Source organism: Oreochromis niloticus, linkage group LG3 (assembly GCF_001858045.2).
Source record: "Oreochromis niloticus isolate F11D_XX linkage group LG3, O_niloticus_UMD_NMBU, whole genome shotgun sequence".
Taxonomy (NCBI): Eukaryota; Metazoa; Chordata; class Actinopteri; order Cichliformes; family Cichlidae; genus Oreochromis; species Oreochromis niloticus.
In genome coordinates, this window is record NC_031967.2 from 33760851 (window position 1) to 33781658 (window position 20808).

At 38.1% G+C, this 20808-nt stretch overlaps 1 protein-coding gene across 3 annotated transcripts; it reads left to right on the top strand.

Moving 5' to 3' along the window:
* Positions 1-13745: 13745 nt before the first annotated feature.
* Positions 13746-20232, top strand: LOC102078973 (endonuclease domain-containing 1 protein-like). Of its 3 annotated transcripts, none has more exons than XM_005463698.4 (5): positions 13746-13784; positions 15823-15911; positions 16311-16448; positions 18038-18376; positions 19207-20232. In XM_005463698.4, the coding sequence occupies exons 4-5, from the start codon at positions 18038-18040 to the stop codon at positions 19858-19860; spliced, it is 993 nt and encodes a 330-aa protein (XP_005463755.1). In that variant the 5' UTR covers positions 13746-13784; positions 15823-15911; positions 16311-16448; the 3' UTR covers positions 19861-20232. The 3 variants fall into 3 exon arrangements, with proteins under 3 accessions (XP_005463755.1, XP_005463756.1, XP_025761701.1); XM_005463699.3 differs by lacking the exon at positions 13746-13784 and adding an exon at positions 15057-15120; XM_025905916.1 differs by lacking the exon at positions 13746-13784 and adding an exon at positions 15057-15120 and having other exon boundaries at positions 16316-16448.
* Positions 20233-20808: the final 576 nt, after the last annotated feature.

A 20808-nucleotide genomic window follows, 5' to 3' on the forward strand; every position in this document is an offset into this window, starting at 1 on the left:
TTACAGGCCTCCCAAATACTGCACAGACTTTTTTAATGACCTCAGTGAACTGCTGTCTGTGATCTGTGTTGATTTCGACTGTGTAATTATTGTTGGGGATTTTAATATCCATGTGGACAACCCTCAGGACAAAGGGACTAAAGACCTGAGTAACACTCTGGGCAACTTTGGGCTGACTCAGCATGTAACAGAGGCCACACATAATAGAGGACACACTCTTGACCTACTGATCTCCAAGGGCCTGAGCATTTCAAAGGTTACTGTATCTGATGTGGGCCTATCTGATCATTACTGTGTTTTCTTTGAAAGTAAAATCTCAGCCCACACAAATATATCAACAGCAGTGATCACAAAACGGTGTATAACTGAACACAGTAGTGAGATCTTTAACCAGGTCTTCCCATTAACACCTGATCTGTCCAGAGGTTCAGTCAATGACCTCGTCAATAGCTTCAATGCTAAAATGTTAAATGTAATGGACACTATTGCTCCCATTAAGGTGAAGGTTATCTCTGGAAGGAAAAAGTCTCCATGGAGAAACTCCACACTGGTGAAAAATGAAAAAAGAGAGTGTAGGAAAGCTGAGCGCAGATGGAGAAAAACAAACCTCCAGGTTCATTATGACATCTATAAAGAGAAACTTCACAATTACAATTTACAACTGAGGAGTGCAAGGAGGTACTACTTCTCCAACATCATCACCAAAAACAGTCATAATGCTCGGGTCTTATTTTCTACAGTTGACAGGCTAACAAACCCTCCTGTGTCAGTGGCAACTGAACTTCATTCGACCATGGCCTGCAATGACTTTGCCAAATTCTTCACAGAAAAAATCCAAAAGATTAGACAAGCAATTGGTACATCAACAGCAGATCCAGGACATGTACTGTGTCCACCAAAAAACTGTTTAAACACCATGAAACAGTTTCACCCTATTAACAGCAAAGACCTGGAGGACATCTTAGGTCAACTGAACTCGTCCTCTTGCTGTTTAGATGTCCTGCCAACAAGTTTTTTCAAAAAGGTCTCAAAGACTTTGGAGTCAGACCTGTTACAGATCGTAAACTTTTCTTTAATATCAGGTGTGTTTCCAGAACCACTAAAAACTGCTGTAATAAAACCTATACTGAAAAAGGACAATCTTGACAAGACACAAATGAATAACTACAGGCCGATCTCAAACCTCCCATTTTTAAGTAAGATAATTGAAAAAGCAGTTTCTCAACAGCTCAATTACTTCTTAACACAGAATAACTGCTATGATGCCTTCCAGTCAGGTTTTAGACAGAACCACAGCACTGAAACCGCTCTGACCAAAGTGTTTAATGACATATGTCTGAATACAGACAGTGGAAAAATGTCAGTCTTAGTTCTACTGGATCTCAGTGCAGCATTTGATACAGTTGACCACAACATATTACTCAAACGACTGGAGAACTGGGCAGGTCTTTCAGGAACTGTACTAAACTGGTTCAAAACATACTTAGAAAACAGGAAATACTTTGTATCAATAGGTAACTTCACATCTGAGCAGACAAGTATCACATGTGGAGTTCCCCAAGGTTCCATCTTGGGACCCCTTCTGTTTAACATATACATGCTCCCACTGGCACAGATTATAAAGAACAACAAAATAAACTATCATAGCTATGCAGATGACACACAAATATATATCACATTGTCACCAGGAGACCGAGGCCCTGTACAGGCTCTTGGTAAATGCATTGAGGAAATTAATGACTGGTTGTGCCACAATTTTCTCCAGCTAAACAAAAACAAAACTGAAGTAATAGTCTTTGGTGCCAAAGAAAAACGATTACAGGTCACCAGAGAACTTCAATCTATACACCTAAAAACCACAAACCAGGCGCGAAATTTGGGTGTAGTGATGGATGCAGACCTAAACTTAGAAAAACACATTAAGACAATAACAAAATCAGCTTACTATCACCTCAAGAATATTTCAAGGATAAAAGATCTGATGTCTCAACAGGACCTGGAAAAACTAGTCCATGCATTCATCTTTAGCAGGCTTGATTACTGTAACAGCATCTTTACAGGTCCACCTAAAAAATCAGTCAGACAACTACAGCTCATTCAGAACTCTGCTGCTCGAGTCCTCACTAAGACCAAAAAAGTGGACCACATCAGTCCAGCTCTGAGGTCTTTACACTGGCTGCCTGTCTGTCAGAGGATAGACTTTAAAGTTCTGATGCTGGTTTATAAAGCTCTGAATGGTTTAGGACCAAAATACATCAGTGACCTCCTGACCCAGTATGAACCTTCCAGATCCCTCAGGTCATCTGGATCCGGTTTTTTATCAGTTCCCAGAGTCAGAACCAGACACGGAGAAGCTGCATTCAGCTTTTATGCTCCATATCTCTGGAACAAACTCCCAGAAAGCCTCAGATCAGCTGAAACACTCAGCTTATTTAAATCCAGATTGAAGACTCACCTATTCTCAGCTGCTTTTGAATAAATCACCAAATCCACACTTTTAAGCTTAAATTTCAAAACTTACATTTTAACTACTGACTTTATCTATGTTCTGATTTTATCTACTATTCTGATTTTATCTACTGTTTTGATTTTTGATTTTAAATACTGTTTTGTTTGTTTGTTTGTTTGTTTGTCTTAATCAATTTTAAATCATGCTTTTTATTTGTTTTTGTTTTAATGTCTCTGTAAAGCACTTTGAATCACCTTGTTGTTGAATTGTGCTATATAAATAAACTTGCCTTGCCTTGCCTTGCCTTAATAATAAGACCCCATCTGATCTTAATGACTTTCTAGCACCATACCACCCCATTAGAACATTTCAATCTCAGGCTGTGGCTTATTGTGGTTCCTAGAGTATTTACACGTAGAATGGGACGTAGAGCCTTTAGTTTTTCAGGTGCCATTCTGTGTTTCCCAGTTTCTAGTTTGGACTCTGAAGGCCGACACCGTCTATAATTTTTAAGATTAAGCTTAAAGACTTTCCTTCCCACTGTCACCAAGTGCTTGTTCAAAGGATGTTGTTTGGTTGGAAGGATTTTCTCTGCAATATTGTATGGTCTCTTTCTTATAATACCTTATAAAAAGTACCTTGAAGTGACTGTTGCTGTGATTTGGCACTTCATAGTTAAAATTGATTTGAATTAATTAAACAAAACCAACTGATGATTTCTTTCAATCTTATGTTTTATTTAATTAAAATGCATCAGAATTAAACACTAATAATAGAATTCATTTACCCTTTTTTGGCTTCCAAAACCCATTTAATGTATATTGAAAGAATTCGGGCTTGTCACTTTCTTTTAACAACATTAAGCCCACACACACTGATAACACAACAGCAGCAGCGGCCGTGACACTTTCACAGTTTAAGGTAGAGTCAGCAACCTGTGGAAACCCGACTTTGTAGCTGCTCCTTTGACGGTCATTTATTTTATACAACAGGAAATCTGCACTTCTGGGAGTTGGATTAAAATAAGTTGAACTTTTAATTTGGTTTTATAATATATTTAAATTATACAGCTTGCTGTATATGTAAAATAACAGCTGATTGAATATTAAATCATATAAAATACTGTATTAATTAAACCCAGTTAGTATTTCAAAATATAAAAAGACTTTTTTAACAACCCAATAGAAATGTGGGCCAATAAACTCAAGTTAAAGGTTACATATTTTATGGCTTATTATAGAATTTTTTAATTTATTATTTTATGGAATTTGACCTTTGACATTACATCCAATGTGTTTGCATGTACTGTGTTCTGTTAGAGGTTTGTGGATTTTTATTGAGTAATACTGCAGAGAATCATAATGTTAATAAATTAAATGAGTGACTGTGGCATCACAGTTAGCTTGAATACCAAAGGTCACACCTTTCAGCTGTTGTTTAGACAGGAAAATCCTGTAGCACGCTCACTGAGCAATTACTAACACTCAGACTGGCCAAGAGTAACTTCAGCCAGCAACTCGGCTCCACATACACAGACAGACTGGTCTTACTGAAAAGCCTCCTTTTTCCCCTGTCTCCTCAACCTCTTCCTGCCCTCTTTTCTCTTGGCACACAACAACCAGCCTTTCATTACTTTTAGAAATACTGCAGTCTAAGCTCCTATTTATATAACAGAATGATTTAGAAATGCAGAAGACTGACATCTATTGTATCAATGTGCAGCGCACTTTGTATTGGGCAACCTCCCATCTTATCTGTAAATTATGATGTACTACATGGTGTTTTAAGCACACTTGCTCTTCATTATACAATGGCTGTATCCCAATTCAGGGTATGCAGGATCAAAGGTCACATTTTGAGACTGGTGCACATCATCTGTGAGGCTTTGCACCCCTGATGATCCACCAGGACAAACTCAGCAGTGTGTGAGGAAGAGGAAGAGGAAGAGCCAGCAGCAGCTGACAGATGGAGAGAATAGACAGACTGTTCCCTGTTTGTGAAGGACTGCTAGGAAAGTTTAAAATCACTAATACGGATACTGGATGACTGTGCTGGCATTTCTGTGTGTGAAGAGTGGAAAAAGAGGGTTGCATTGACAATCCAACACAATGGGCAGCACATTGAACACATGTTATAAGTGGTTAGAAACTTGTAAATATCTCATGAAAGAATAAAGTTACGTTGAAACCAAGCACATCATTGTTTTTCTTGTGACATTACCTATAAGTTTGATGTGCCACATGGCCCTCTTCCTATTGAAAAAACAAAAGTTGTATCCAAGATGGCCGACTTCTAATTGGCCACCATGGTCACCACCCATGTTGAGGAGTTTGCCCCCTCACATTTACTAATGTGCAACAAAAAGGACTTTAATATCACCAACCATTCCCATGTTATTGTGGTGTATCCATTTAAGTGGTCCACCCTGTATTTTGGGTTAGTAGTACTGCTCTGTTTGTTGCATCATATTGCCGTAATTGTTTATATGCTTTATATATTCTGAGGTAATGTTATGTGTTTGTAGACTTTCTGCAGAGTTTGACCCATTTAGCAGAAGTCAGCCTGTTTAAGGCTCTGATATCTATTCTGTATGACTTAAAGCAGTTATAACATGGTCTGATTTTCTCACCCAATAAAGGGATATTTAATATATCAGTCTACTCTTCATTCTATCAGAAACAGTTATCACAGCTCGTATTTTCTTTTAATACATATATGTAAGCATTGAGCCAAATTTAGTAATGCCAACATATTAAAAGAACAATATTTATCTCTTATATATAATACACCTACATATACACTGTCAAAGATACTTGTCTTTGAGTGAAGATTTAAGGTGATAGGAAATATAAATAACTGCAACTTGAATCTTTACTGAAGCTCGGTATTTGACATAGAGTTTAAGCTGCTGTAATGATAAATATAATAATAACTTTAATATTGGCCATATTATATTTACATTACCAAAGTAAGATGCCTCAGATAATTATCAAATCACACAAAGCCCATATAAAAATAAACAAAAAAATGACAAATATGTTCTCCTTCATTTCTGTCAAACAAAGCTGTATGAAACGTTTCCAGCTGTTAGTATCATGGTTGCTAGGCAACCTGGGCAGCGTGAGCGTCCCATTTCACAAGCCTCACACTTGCAGCCTTAGTGGTCTTTGAGTACTCGGCCCTTTGGACCGTTAAGGCTGCGTACTTGAAGGCTGCAGATGTTGAATTGGGATACAGCCAATGAAACGCAGGGTGGTGCCACCTTAAATCACATGTGATAGGTCACATGACAACATGACAGCATTATCCAGTCAGAACCACATTTTACATTAACTAACATTTGATGAATAAATAATCTAGGAGTAATACAGATTACCTTGGCATGAGTCAGAAGAATCAGTGCCAAGAAAAACTTTCAAGAAAAATGAATGTCGAATTATAGCTCCACAAATCCAACAACAAACAGAAGGACAGAAACACATAAGCTGTGTCCCAATGCCGCATTTGAAGGCCAATTACGTCACAACCAGTCGACGAAGGCTGTCCCAATTCGTCGACTCCTTCAAATGCGGCCGACAAATGCGTCCTTCATTTCCCCGAATTTGAAGGATGGGTCGGGTGAGTCCTTTGTGGCCCACCGCATTCCCAGAATTCATAGCGCGGCCCGGCCAATTCCAGTTTCCAACAATGGCGGCCACAACTAAGTTTTAAAATTAGTCTTATTAATCTTTGTGGGTCACAAAAGAAACTTTTAACATATTTTCGGGCAAGAAATTAGCTGTGTGAACTTCAAATATCTGCTTGGTTTATCAAGACATCGCATATTTGCAAAAGTGTGCCGACGTTTTCGGAGACGTCTGTTACCCACCCACTCGATAGCAAGCTGGGGGGTTCAATGGTCACTCCAGCCGGCGAGAGCAGCGGACTCCCGGCTTCATCGTTTTCAGATCCCCGCTCTTTCGGTGCTCAGGTTAAACATGATATATAAGTCACTCGGATAACTTAAAAAATGTAATTGTTTTATTTGTTCCGGAGTAAATCGGTTTGGCTGAGATCCAAGTTATTAGATTATTAGATTAAATAAAGCTTTATTAATGCCCCGGGTTCCTCTGGGATTTTCACACAGCTGAATAAATGTCAAACAGAAAACTGATTAAACAGAAGTGTGAGATGGTCGAGAATTTATGCCAGCGTCCTGTTATATTTTAGATAGCAAGGAGCAGATGGCTGAGTTTATTAAACCCCACCGAGACCAGTGTTGGGCAAGTTACTTTGAAAAAGTAATTCAATTATAGTTACTAGTTACTTCTCCAAAAAAGTAACTGAGTTAGTAACTGAGTTACAATATTCTAAAAGTAATTAATTACTTGAAAAGTAACTATTGCGTTACTTTAAAAAAAAACGTTTAACCCTCTGGGGTCCAGGGTATAATTGGTCATTTTATACTACTTATGATTTTCCCTCCACATTTTACCTTTAAAAACTATTTACTTTGCCTTGTTTGGTATCATCCTTTTCAGCACAACCTCACGTGTCTGGATTTACAGTTATGTTTTCATTTTCACATACTGTATTAACACAATTGATCTAAAATCAGATAAAAACCATAAAATCAGAGTAGAAAAAGTTAAATTCTTTTACTGTAACAACCACAAACATGTTTATTGAATCATATTTCATAACTTTAAATGCAAATATAAATTGTCAATTTTAAAATCCTATGCACAAGTTTTGCAAACAACAACGTTATTTGCAGCCATTTACCTTTTATCTTTTTTTAAAATAACCATTTCAAACTATTTACAGAACAATCAGCTGTTCTGCATTCAATAAGATGCCACACAAATTATTTGTGCCACTCCAAAAATATAATTTCTGTCCACTACAAAGGAGAACATCACAGCCTGATACCTGCAGGTCTGACAGCAGCAGGTGTATCACTGCTGTTTCTACCTGGAGACAGCAGTCGCCTCATTGTTCTGACACACAACACAAAACTATCCACAACACTACACACTAACTACACAAGACAACACATTAACTACACACTCCAAACACGCTAAACGTCACAAATCTCCCACATCTCAAAACTCGCTCTCTCTCGCGCGTCACTCCTAAAACTTCCCCTGTTTTGTTTTGTTTGTTTTTTTTGGGGGGGGGGGGTTGCTCATAAGCAGAGAGTGCTTGCTAGCGCTAACGTGACGAAACTATTGAGGAAAAACGCCACGTATATATTGTTTATCATGACTCTGGTTTTATGTGGCCTGTCAACACAATTTATAATCTGGTATATATCACCTTGTTCCTTTGTCTTTAAGTGGTCATGTGATTGACTTACCACAACTACTTTATTCTTCTGCTTCAGTCAAACAGCAGCACTCATGCGATTGTTTTGCCCCCTGAGCTCCAGGTGTTGTGCTAGACCAGGGGCAGTGGCGGTCCTAGCCTGTTTGGCGCCCTGGGCAAACACTCCCTCTCCCTCAAGCACTTTAATAAACAAGCAAGCAATTCCACTTCTCGCATTATTGCGTAAAGTTGACAGCGCGTCAGGCAAATAGGCAGGCTCAGTCCCCGGCCTCTAGCGACTGTGGAAGTCGCTCCACTCCTCCTCTTCTTTCTCTTCTTTTTAAACTTTAAAAACGGGTTGTGTGTGAGACTTTAAATCAACAAAATATAAAATATACATTTTAAATTATTATTGATCCCTTTACCCCGAGTCCTAAAGTTTATATTCATGTTTTTACTCTTAAATATTTATTGTTCGTTTTCTTGCACTGCTGTAACTGGAGCCTCGTCGTCTCGTCTCTCTATATACTGGACTGTATGTAGCGGAGATGACAATAAAGTTTACTTTGACTTCAGCAGCGAGCAGGCGCACCGAGGGCTCTCGCGCTCACTTTTCGTGTATAGAAAAACATCGGTGCAAATTATAAGTCTGTATCATAATGTCTGGTGTTTTCGTGTTTGTTGGTTTGTTTTTATTTTGTTTTATTTTGCGGGTTGGTTATTAGACGCTGCTCCAGCCAGCCAGAGAATCCCCCGCCACCCCGCCCTCTCCTCCCTGTGCCGCAAGCAGCAGGCGCACCTCGCAAACGGAGGGCGCCCTTACTCCCAGCAAATGGGCGATAGAAAACCGATCGGTGCCTATGCCATCCCCAATATGCGCTGGCATGACGTCGGGGCAGCAATATTTTTTTTTTTTTTTGCCCAAGCAAGTGATGCCGCCCCGGGCAACCACCCTTGTCGCCCGTATGTAAAACTGCTACTGACCAGGGGTCAGCAACCTTTAACACCGAAAGAGCTATTTGGACCCGGTTTCCACGCAAAAGAGAGCCGCAAATACTTTTTGACATCTAAAATGAAGATAACATTGTATATATTGATTTTACCTTTGTGCTTTTTGTAAACAACTAAAGTAAGTAAGTAAAGTTTATTTATTAAGCGCTTTTCACAGACAGGCAGTCACAAAGCGCTGTACACAAAGATTAAAATAAACAATACAATCAATAGACATTATACACAATGTAAAAGATCAAATGTAAATAATGTAAAGAATATAAAATACGTAGATCAACAAAAGGCTTGTTTGAACAGAAAAGTTTTTAACTGCTTTTTAAAAGAATCCACAGAGAAACTAAGGTGTGTTGCTTATGAAATCCATGAAGTGCTACAGAGAAAATTACGTTTTATTTATGCAATTAACGCATTTTGAACTCTTACAGAAATATAACAAAACCAAAGACACCCAGCTGAACTAAAATGATCTATGTAGCAAACAAAAACCATTGTGAGCCGCCACCCTCACAACAGTTTTTTTTTTTCAATTAAAAATTTATTGAAAAATAAATTTTTAATTGAAAAGAAATTGTAATTTTAATGTTATTGTAATTTTAACCATGTACAGTGGTAAAGGACAGAGTAGTAGAGACACCGCTGGGCCTTCTTGGTTATGGACTTGGTGTTAAGGGACCAGGAGATGTCCTCCCCTGGTGGACACCAAGGAATTTGGTGATCTTGACAACCTCCACAGAGGATCCATTTATATTAAGTGGGCAGTAGTCGGTCTGTGCTCTCCTGAAATTAACAATCGTGTCTTCTGTTTGGTCCACTTTCAGAGACAGGTTGTTGACTCTGTAACAGTCCGTTCGCTGTTTCACCTCCTCTCTGTATGCTGACTCATCGTTCTTGCTGGTGAGACCCACCTGTTCATGTCATTGGCCAATTTGATGATGTGGTTCGAACTGTGCATTTCTGCAAAGCTGTGAGTCAGAGTGGGCTGAGCACACATCCCTGACAGGCTCCAGTGCTTAGTGTGGAGGGGTAAACTGCAGTGGGTCCAGTGTGCGTGGCATCACCCACAATTAAAATTTGGAAAGCAATCAAGCCATCTGGAGTGCAGAATTGAAAAACTTTGAACAAACTGCCTGAAATGTGTTGACAGAGACATTTCAGGGACTTTGAGTCATTCTGCGGTCCAGATGGATTAATTGCCTTAAAATGTTTAATCGCGTTAATCTTGATGACGAGCAACATTTTTCTGTTGATCAACACTTTTTAAATTTTACATTTTTATTTACTTTTAATTTTTTATATAGTGTTTATTGTCTATTCCATGACTTAACTTTATGATTATTTTAATATTTGTGTACAGCGCTTTGTGATGGCCTGTCTATGAAAAGCACTTAATAAATAAACTTTACTTACTTGCCTATGCAGATGCCCATGATGTTGCCCTGGGCAACCACCTCTGTCACCCATATCAAAAACCACTTCTCACCCTGCCACATGCATCGCATGTCACCGCTGTCCTGGAAGTTGATGTGGATTCTTCTGCTATGTCCGCGCTTCACTAGACAGTTTAGCCCTCGCTGTTGCCTTGTCACCTGCTCTGAAGGCTGAGTCTCAAACCCTTAAACAAAAAACTTATCAAAACTTCAGACCTGATGATTTTTAACTGTTCACCGAACCATCACACAGTTGATGGCCACAAACAATGACAAACTGAACAAACTAAAACAAACTTTCGAACACATCTTTCATAGCATATCAAATGACACTGCTGCCACATGTGAACATGAAAAAGCAGGGGTAAAAAATAAATCACGGTAGTAGAACAGATCTTTGATCGAGACCCAAGATAGTACAAAAAGGTAATAGTAAAGTGAAACCATTAAATTATTTAGAAGCTGATTTGATCCTTAAGGGTTGCGCAGCATTTATAACTTCCAACACAGAAGGTCAATGTAGACCCCAAATTAGACTAACACATAGTATTCAAAACACCATCTACTACTGTGTCTGAATGTGCTGTATTGGCACTGTCAGTTCAGGCCTAAAGAGATGTGTTTAAAAAAAGATCACCTAATTTAAATATGATCATTGCGTGCTTATTAAAAGCCAACTTCCAATATATAAAGTTTCTAATAAGCACAGTTACGATCCCAAAAGGTTTCTTATGATTCAACTGTTGAATTTAACTTAATTCTTTAAAAGGACAAGCTAAATTACTTTATTTTCAACTATAAAGCCAACCTAGACTTTAACCATTTAGTGGGCCACTAATCTGGCTTAAGGCTTTGGACTTTCACAATAAATGGCCTGTATTTGTATAGCGCTTTACTAGTCCCTAAGGACCCCAAAGCGCTTTACACATCCAGTCATCCACCCATTCACACACACATTCACACACTGGTGATGGCAAGCTACATTGTAGCCACAGCCACCCTGGGGCGCACTGACAGAGGCGAGGCTGCAGGACACTGGCGCCACCGGGCCCTCTGACCACCACCAGTAGGCAACTTGTATCTATACACATTTTTAACAAAACAAAAACTATTATTATTATTATAAGTAGTAGTAGTAGTATTTCAAATGCAATTAAACAGAAATATAAGTTAGATGTAAAAGCATGCCACCATTTGACCGTAAAACTGAAGAAACTTCTCGGATCCAAACTGTTTTTGTGCTTTCTTTCACTTTAGCACCAGGTTCATGAACTTGCTAGCTTGAAAGTATTAGCCTAGCATTGCTGCTCTCGGCTCATGCTACTTAAAAATTAATGTCCAGCCTTACAAGCCTTCTATAAAAATCTCTCAGTAAAAATTCCTGTTGATTGTTTGAAATAGAAGAGTGACCAGCTACTAGATACGAGTCCAGCAGTTAGGAGGTGGGGCTTGTTTTCAATCCATATAAACCTTTTTAACATATGAACTCTATATTCCTAACACCTGTATTTATTTAAATGCTTTGCAGTTGTGGTCTGTGACATCTATTAATGTCAAATTTAGCCTTTATTTAACATCATAAACAAACTGCTTTTACATTTAGTCTAAGGAGCTTGGAAGGAAAAGCATCTGCATCTGCTTGCTTGAAGACGTTTCACCTCTCATCCGAGAAGCTTCTTCAGTTCTGGGGTCAAATGGTGGAGAGTCCCAGATTTAAGCCCCGTGGGAGTATCCCACCGAGAGGGACAACGGACTCCCTAATGATCCTCTACCTAATCGCATGAAAATGGGTGTAGGTCACAATCAGCCAAGGTTTTGGGTGAGCTCATTGTGAAACCTAGCTCCACTCTATCATATGATTTCCTGATGTGAGATGGCCCAGGATGTGAGTGAGTGTTAAGGCTTCTGGGAAGGGATCTCAAAGCTGGATTGCAGATGGATGCTGGATTGCCTCTATGACAGTTGGCGTCATAGAGGCAGTGGTTTATGACTCTCCACCATTTAGTATGTGCCAGGGAGGAGGAAAGTAATGACATGGCATTTCCAAACCAAATAGTTTTATCCTTCCATACAGAGAAGCAAAATTTCCAGCTTACTTAGTTTTTCTAATTTAAGACAACTCAAATAAACTGAGTTGATCAGCTTTTTTGAATAGAAGTACTGCTAACTTTCTTTGAGTTTTAATAAAAAATTGACAAAAATTGTGTTCAGTCAACCTAAGTATTTTTAATTGAACACAATATAAGATTTTACACTGTAATATACTTGCAATGAATATGTTGTCCTAACAGTCCTCTTAAGTAAGCTTTACTCAATTTTTTTGAGTCAACAAGTTAGCATCATTTTTATAAGTTCTGACAGGCAGAGAAACACCTGAACTTTGAGGTTGAGATTAAGTTTCAGCTATAACTGCCAGATTATTGTAGCAGCATAATGCTTGTTACTGTGCTGTAGATTCATTTTATCTTAATGTGCTTTTATTAAAGGTTTTCAGTGTTTATTCCATCAACCATTAAATGAATAAAATCATGTATGAATGACTTCTTTAGAGGAGAATGTCACGTTATCAATAGGGCTGGGTATCGTCACTGATTTCTAGAATCGATTCGTTTCCAATTCACAAGGTCCCGAATCAATTTGATCCACGATTCGATTCGAGTCGATTCAATTTGAATCTGGGAAATTTTGACAGTCAGAAATATAATAATTCAGATCAGTACATTTACATATTTTTGTATCTATAAAAAGGAAGCTGACACTCGCAAGACTTTATCAAAGGTGTGAGCGTCACAGCAGATGCCTTCGTGTCAAAGTAGCTGAAGATAAAACACAGAAAAACATGAAGGTGGTTTTCCTGGCCTGGGATTTTATAAAAAAAAATAGTCTGCAGTACATCAAAAACGAAAGAAAACCATTAATCAACATATGAACATTACCTCTGACGTTACAGCCGTTTTATTAGAGACACGGCTGAGCGTTTTGCATAATTTCAAAAAGTTTGAGAATAATGAAGAAAACAGATTTTTAGACGGGAAACTGTTCTTGAGAGTGAGTGAGAGAGAGAGAGAGAGAGAGAGCTGTGCATGAAGTGTGATTTTTCGAGGTGGAAGCAAAACAGTACAAGTACAGTTCAAGGTGTAAGAGTAACAGTAAAAGTCACTGTAAATCAGTGCATTTTTTGATTACTACTTACCAAAAAAAGGCAGTTTTCTCACTTTTCAAATAGTTCTCACAAGTGCTTAGGGGGCAATTGGAAGGTGTGACTACAGTCTACATGAAACATGTGACCTCAACCCCCACTTATCTGTTCAAGGGCTGTGGTCATTTTCACTAACTAAATGTTCTGATTAGAGATGGACCGATCCGATATTACTGACCTAAATTACCCTATCGGATATCGGTGAGAAATAAAAAATGTAATCCGATCCATTAAATATAAAAAAAAAAACACCTCACACAACTTGCCACACGGCGTATCTCGGCCCATAACCGTAGCACGTTGAAGCAGTATGCATCACGTGATAGAGCGGCTGCGTGTATTTGTAGCCTCGCTACCAAACCAGCATTTCCATCTCCGAGGAAGTTATCCCAGAGAGAAGTAAAGCAAGTGTGTAAGTTCATCTCTGAATGTTTGTAAAGCGTTCCCATGTTAAGCTTAACAACCGATATATGGAGCGACTGCCTCTCTCTCTCCCTCTCCTGCCGCTATCAATCGTGAAACTGCTTAATGATCAGCTGATCGGCTTTTCTGTCGCGAGTCCGTCTCTCTTCTTTGTTTTTGGCCCACTTTGCACCAGAAAGAGGAAACCAGCGGCTGAACAACAGCAGCACGTTTAAGCTTGATAAGCTGTTGTTAGAATTTATTTAATATTACTTTCTACACCAGGATCCTTTTCTACGTAGCTGACGGCTGGTAACTGTGCAGGGGCGGATCTAGCAAAGTTTAGCCAGGGGGGCCGATATGGCATTAACAGGGAAAAGGGGGCACAAGGACATACTTTTCTTTCTTATTCTCATTTAAAATGTCTAGCTTTTAATAAATAATTATCTGAATCTTACACCCAAAGTTTTAATCTGATGTAAAATGTATAGAAGTCCATTACTGTATATAGTAACTGTTAAGTCTAATATACCCTAGTAAGCTATAGTACTTTTTCCTTTGGGAAAGTACCATCTGTGAATTTTGCAATTCTGTAGAAGAAAGATGTTAAATCTATTTAATTATTCTTGAAAAATAATTTATTTCTGTGTGTTTTTTTTCACACTGCATCAAATTAAAGTTGATTACGTCGATTAAGTATCATGAGGTGGAGGGTGGTTCCCTTTTTTTTTTTTGCTGGGAGTTTGCAACCCTATTAGTTAGGTTGCTTAATATTTCTGCTAAGTACTCTTTAAAATACCAGAATAGGGAGGATGGAGTAGGTTTAAGTTTATTAGATTGGTCAGTGTTGCTGAACTATGAAATATTTTGGGTGCAGTGTATTTTTTACATACAGGTATAACAGAATAGCTTTAGTGTTGTTGTTTATTTAAACTTGAGTATGAACTTATACAAAATGCAGCAAGATATTAAAAAAAAAAAAACAGTTTTATTGATTAAAAAACACACTATATCGGATTCATATCGGTATCGGCAGATATCCAAATTTATGATATCGGTATCGGACATAAAAAAGTGGTATCGTGCCATCTCTAGTTCTGATTATTAAAAACAAATGTGCAGAGATTTTCCTGGAAGGGCGTGGAATGAGGATGAAGTCACATAACATGACGTACACATCTGCAAAAAATTTCCACACTGTTGGACATCTTGGAAATCTTTTTTTTTTCATGAGTTCAGCTGATATTTAAGGAAATCAGTTCAGGTCGACACTGGCAGTCTTGTTTCTTCTGCTGTATGAGCCTGTAACAACACCAGTTCAGCTGGTTTTCAGAAAACAAGGGGTGGTAAGACTTTCTTCAATTTTCCTTATTTTATCAATCTTACAGTATGTAATTTGGGTGATTGCAAATTAAAATAGCCAGAAATGCCAAATTATCTCAGTTTTTATCTTACTTATGCACCATGTATTTAGTAGTTTTGACTATTTGTTTAATATTTTCTGAAACTACATTATAATGAAAATAAATTACTTGTAATGTTGTGACAGTATGTGTGGACACATTCTGTCATGGCCTCAGCATATTTATGTTCCTGAGTTCAGGTAAGGTCTCTTTTTTGTGTGAATATGTTATGAAAATTGTGTATCAGCTCAAACCTCTGGGTACTAGGAATATTTAATTGTAACTTTTGGTACCAAGAAAGTTTGTGTGAAGGCAGAAAAATAATTAACTCTATGTTACATTCAAGCTATAACACACTTTTTTTTTTATCAGGCTGGTGTCTACATGATGGTTAGAACTGAGCTCCCTACAGCTGAAAAGCTGTACCTATAAAATTGGTATCAAAGAGCTCTTTTTATTTATTTTTGTATCAGTGATGGTGGCAAGACTGTTCATGCTGTATTGATCCCTGTTCAAAAGGTTCTTATAATTAATCTCAGAAAACCAGTCCAGTTTAAAAGCTCTGTTTATTTTTCCACAACAATCTTGGTGATGAGAAATGGGATTTGCCACATGAGTTTCTTCTCTGCTTTTGTTTTAATCCAGGAAAACCTGTGCCGGTGCAGGGAGTCTGAAAGAGTGCTTAGAGTCACTGCTATAATCTCAATTGATAAAGAACCCAGTGTGGAGAGCAGGTGAGACCAACTTGATTTTTATTGAACTATAATTTTTTAAGGACAAATAATTTGTTTTAAGAAATTTTAAATTGTTCTGTGTTTGGTAAGAGGGTCTGCCATTCAGAGAAAAAGATCTTTAAGACAGTTGTTTTTGGCTCATCGCCTGAGGATAACAGCTTTGCTGCTTACATAAGTAACAACTTACTGGAGCTGAATTCACAAATAAAATACTGGTTATCATTGAGAATCTAGAGATAAAGGTGAATACTACTGGCTTGGAACTAAAATCCAAGGCAGAAAATCTGGCTCAAATTGAGTAAAATTCATCCCTAGGAAACCCTCTTTGAACCACGGAACAATGTGAGGAAGAAAAGTTATGCTATTGTGTAACTGTCATCTCCTCTGTCCTCTCTCCAGACCAGGTTAAAACAGTCCTTCCACAACCAGCCCAAACAAACCTATACTCTCAGCCCAGGATACTGGGTCCTGATCGGAGCTGTTCAGAGAACTCATTCCAGGCACTACTGATAACACAGACAGCAGTTAAGGACAAAGGTAATCCCACTTGGGTTTATACCAACCACTGCAATTGGATTTCACAACGACAGTAATAACCCATAGGGTTGAAAATTTTCCACGTTGACGTTGAGGAAGACAACAAAGGTGTATGATGTACTCTGCCCTTTCAACATACAGCTTTGTTGTAATGAAAGAGCAAGGGGTGAAAAAGTGCCTCCTTCAACTAGAGCGTGCCAACTTCCTGCTAAGTCATGTGCAGATCACCAATGAGGAACAGAATGCAGACAATCATTTAAGCAATTAGGATGGTGTGGCTTGAGAGGTTCAGTAAACTTTTTGGTTGTAGTGTATTTGTTTGACCTATCTGGTCATTTTTACATGTGATAAACACTCATGTGACTCTCCGAACATGGAAAGGCTTCTATAAATTGTTCAAGGTGCTCCTTTGCTATGAGTTTCAACTCCTTCTCTAGTCCTGATCAAAAACAACTTGCGGCTACAGTATGTAAAGTTCACAGTTATTTCACTAAAAAATTACTCATGCACATTCTGTAGGGCAGCTAGACTGCTTATTATGGCCCCGATTCTCAGTGAATATTGTCAACTTTCAGTCTCTGTTTGGGTTTTCTTGTTCTGGTGTTTCAAGTTTTAAAGTTCTGGATTCCTGATTCAGCTTTCCTGTTTTACTTTGAAGGTTAGCTTTCTTTCTTCTTTGTGAATGTCTTGATTATCTTCGCCTGTGTTTTGTTCCCATTCAACCCTCTGTTTATATTCTTGTGCTCTGTGTCTGCCCTTCTTGAGTCAGTTTGGATTTTGTTTTCGTTTTTGCCTTTTGTACAACATATTGAACATGAGCAGAAATCATGCTGATACACACACTAAGGAATAGAATAGGAATTTTTGAATTAAAAAGATTTTATTAGTGATTAGAAATGGTGCTAAAACCAGATAAAAACACCGCAGTGGTGATATATTAATGAGAAAAGATGGGAAGAACTGTTTTGAAGCAACTCAGAATGCCTGAAAGCCTCAGTGAATTATGTCTTTGTTGTTGTTCAGCTGACTTTGTGTTTTCCTTTAGATGCGGAAAGACATTTTAAACTGTCACAGAAAAAACACAAAATGTGGCTTAAATATTCACAAGAATCCAACTTCACATTCATGTGCACCTTTGTATTTTAATGTGTTTTTTTATGTTTTTTTGTGGTTAATCTGTATTCCTTGTTTTATAATGGGCCTTTGTTCATCTGAAATTGTGTCCTCTTCCTTTAATCCAACTTACTTCTGATTGAATATCCCTTGCAAACACAACATCTGAATAGTGGAAGGGTGGAGTTCTGTGTTCACAGCCACAGCTGTACACCTTTTTTGACATCACACAGAGCCAAAACAAAAAAAAGTCTTGAAGTAAGCATTTTAGGGTAGTTCTAATTCTTAGTTTTTGACTCAGTGATTATTTGTGCATATATTGATCTCATTATTTGAAACTTTATCCATTTGTAATACGAACATCAACCATTTTAACCATTTTAATTTTATATATAAGACAGAAGATAAGTAAAATCCAAAATATTTGCTTGTACGTGTAATTATTTATAATTCTTTTTGGTTTCTCCTCTGAGCAGATGAAGCAGGGTGAGGCGATGTCATTACTGAAGCAGCTCCTGCCCCTCGCTGCTCTCCTCCTTCTGTCCATCGTTCCCACAGATTCTCGAGTGGTGACATCAGTGAAAGACTGTAATGAGTTTTTTCTGCAGCAAACTCCACCAAACATCCCAGGAATTTTGGAGGGAGGGAACATCCGGGACCAGAACAGATACAAAGTGATCTGCCAGACTTTGAATAACACCAGAACATTTGTGACACTGTACGACACCCAGAACAAGATTCCAGTTTTTTCTGCTGCAAAGTTCAGAGGGAGCGCAGCTGGAAGACCTCTGACCCCATGGATGATTGAACCACAGGTGTCAGTTTTAATACATCTTTTTTAGCTGTAACAAAACATGTTGACACTGTAGTGCTACATGAGATAAAATATATTTATTACTGTGAATCTTAGTTAACCACTTAAATCATAGCTGAGGCTCCACGGTGCTGTGCTAACTACAGCAGTACACTGTAGCATCAGCTGCTTTTGCTAACAATAACTTTCACTTATTCAGTGATCCTGTTTATGATTTACTGAGATCTCTACATAAATTTCCCATTACACTGTAAATGAGCATGTCAGGGTTCCTGGGTGTTCACCCAGTATTTTCAGTTGGTGCTCACTGTTTGTTTTTCCTCATGTTCCATTTCCAGTTTCATTATGTTCAGCTGTGTACTCACCGGTCTCTCATTATCATCCTCATCAGTCCCTGTATTTAAACCCTCAGTTCACATCGGTTCTTGGTTGTGTCATTGTTGATGTTAGGTTGACACCTTATGCTTTGGTCATTCAATCAGTCTGTCAGCCAGCCATTTCCTGTTCATTTCATTCCATCTGCAATCAACACTAGCTTTCACCTACCTGTGAGTCCAGCATTTGGGTCCTCCTTTCCTCACCCACACTGCAACCGCTGACAGAGCATTGTTTAGTATATTTCCTATGTAACAGCAGTCTTGTAGACTAAGGTTTGCTTTGAAAATAGGACCATAAAATCAATTAAAATTTGTACAGCTTACACCCTAAGTTGACCTATATTGTGTTTAGATTATACAATTTTATACAACCTGTTATTAAATGTTCATTTAGTCCTTTTCCAGCAGCCATGCATGGCTGACTAAATGACTCTTTTTTTGTTTTGTTTTAAAGCTTGAAGACCCAGATGATGATGACAATATGAGACAAGCAGACAAGAACATCAACTATGAACACCAGGCTGTAAACACTGATTACGACCCCTACAACCAGCAAGGGTTTGACAGAGGACATTTATTTCCAAACTCTTATGGATCCAATTCAACTGAGAAAAACTCTACCTTTACCCTGACTAACGCTGTTCCACAAAACAAAAGGTTCAATCGTGGAAAATGGAAAAAAATTGAGCTCTGTGTCAAAAGATTTCTGGATAAATCTTGCATTAACAACAATAAAAAAATAGAAGGCTTTGTAGTAATTGGAGCAAAACCTAGTGACAGTAGCTTACTGAACAACAACAAGATAAATATTCCTTCAGTGCTCTGGTCGGCCTTCTGCTGTTACAGTCATAGTCAGAACACATGGCTGGCAGGTGCACACTGGGGTAACAACAGAGATGATGACCTTAACCATCTGGAGACCAAGACTTTGGGAGAACTTCACACAACCGAGGGAATTGACGCATTTCCTGGAACACGATGTCCTAAAAGCTTAACTGTTCCTCAGCTCTTCTCAAAATGTCCCTTTAAATCCAGAAAGCGCAAGGTGATTGGGATTCATAAGGTTCCCCGTAAGTGTGTTGGAAAAAAACAAATATCGTGGGGCTAAAAAGAGAAATTCCAATCATAAAACCTGCATTTCAAAAAAAAAACCAAAAACCAAAAAACAAAACTACCAGGAAGCACCGTGTGAGAATTAAGGGTTAAATTGAAAGGGATTACTGTTTTTTGTGTGCTGCAGCTACTTTAGTTTAGTAAGTATGTAAGCTTTGCTGCTTGGTTTTCTCAGATGACCAACGTGCCTTTCATACATATATACTGTAGCACTGATTTATGTTTTGTAGATTTGATGTGGGAGTAGAGGATTATGCAAAGTATGTGCATTTTATACACATTGTTTATACAGCAGAAGAAGGGAGCTTCTGTACAACTGTCATGCTACTATGGTTTCATTACTTTTAAATAAAAGTACAGCAAATTATTTTTCATGTCATGTTTTTTTAACTAGTATTATTATTATCAATTGTAAAGGCATTATCTGTCAGGTAGGGCTGTGTGGCAGGCAGGATTAGGATCCAAATGCAGGACTCTAAGACAGAAAGAGTAAACTGAGCCAGCTTTATTTATCAGTTCTTCTGGATACTTTAAATATTTTGGGCTGATGTTTTCTCATCAGTGTCTCTCTGAAGATTATTCCCGAACACACAACTATCACAGACCACATCACAGTACAAAACGTGTTGGAAACTTACAGACAAAACTGAGTGCTGAATAAACAACACCAACACTATTATTCCGCTAAAACATCTGTAGAAAATAAAATTTAAAAGGTTATATTTCTTTCTAGATAAAAATGTATCATTTTTCTAAATATATAAACACACATACACACACAATATATATAGATCTCTCTCTCTCGCTCTCTTTCTCTACATATACATACATACATGGATGGATGGTTGGATGGTACATACACTGCCAGTCAAAAATTTTACAGCACCCCAATTCTTCTTTCTTATTTATTGCAATTCAAGTCCAATGAAATGGTACAAACTTA

Coding starts and splice junctions, on each gene's coding strand:
- LOC102078973 (XM_005463698.4), top strand. CDS start 18,038: ATGAAGCAGGGTGAGGCGATGTCATTACTGAAGCAGCTCCTGCCCCTC. Junction 18,377..19,206: donor CATGGATGATTGAACCACAG/GTGTCAGTTTTA, acceptor TTTGTTTTAAAG/CTTGAAGACCCAGATGATGA.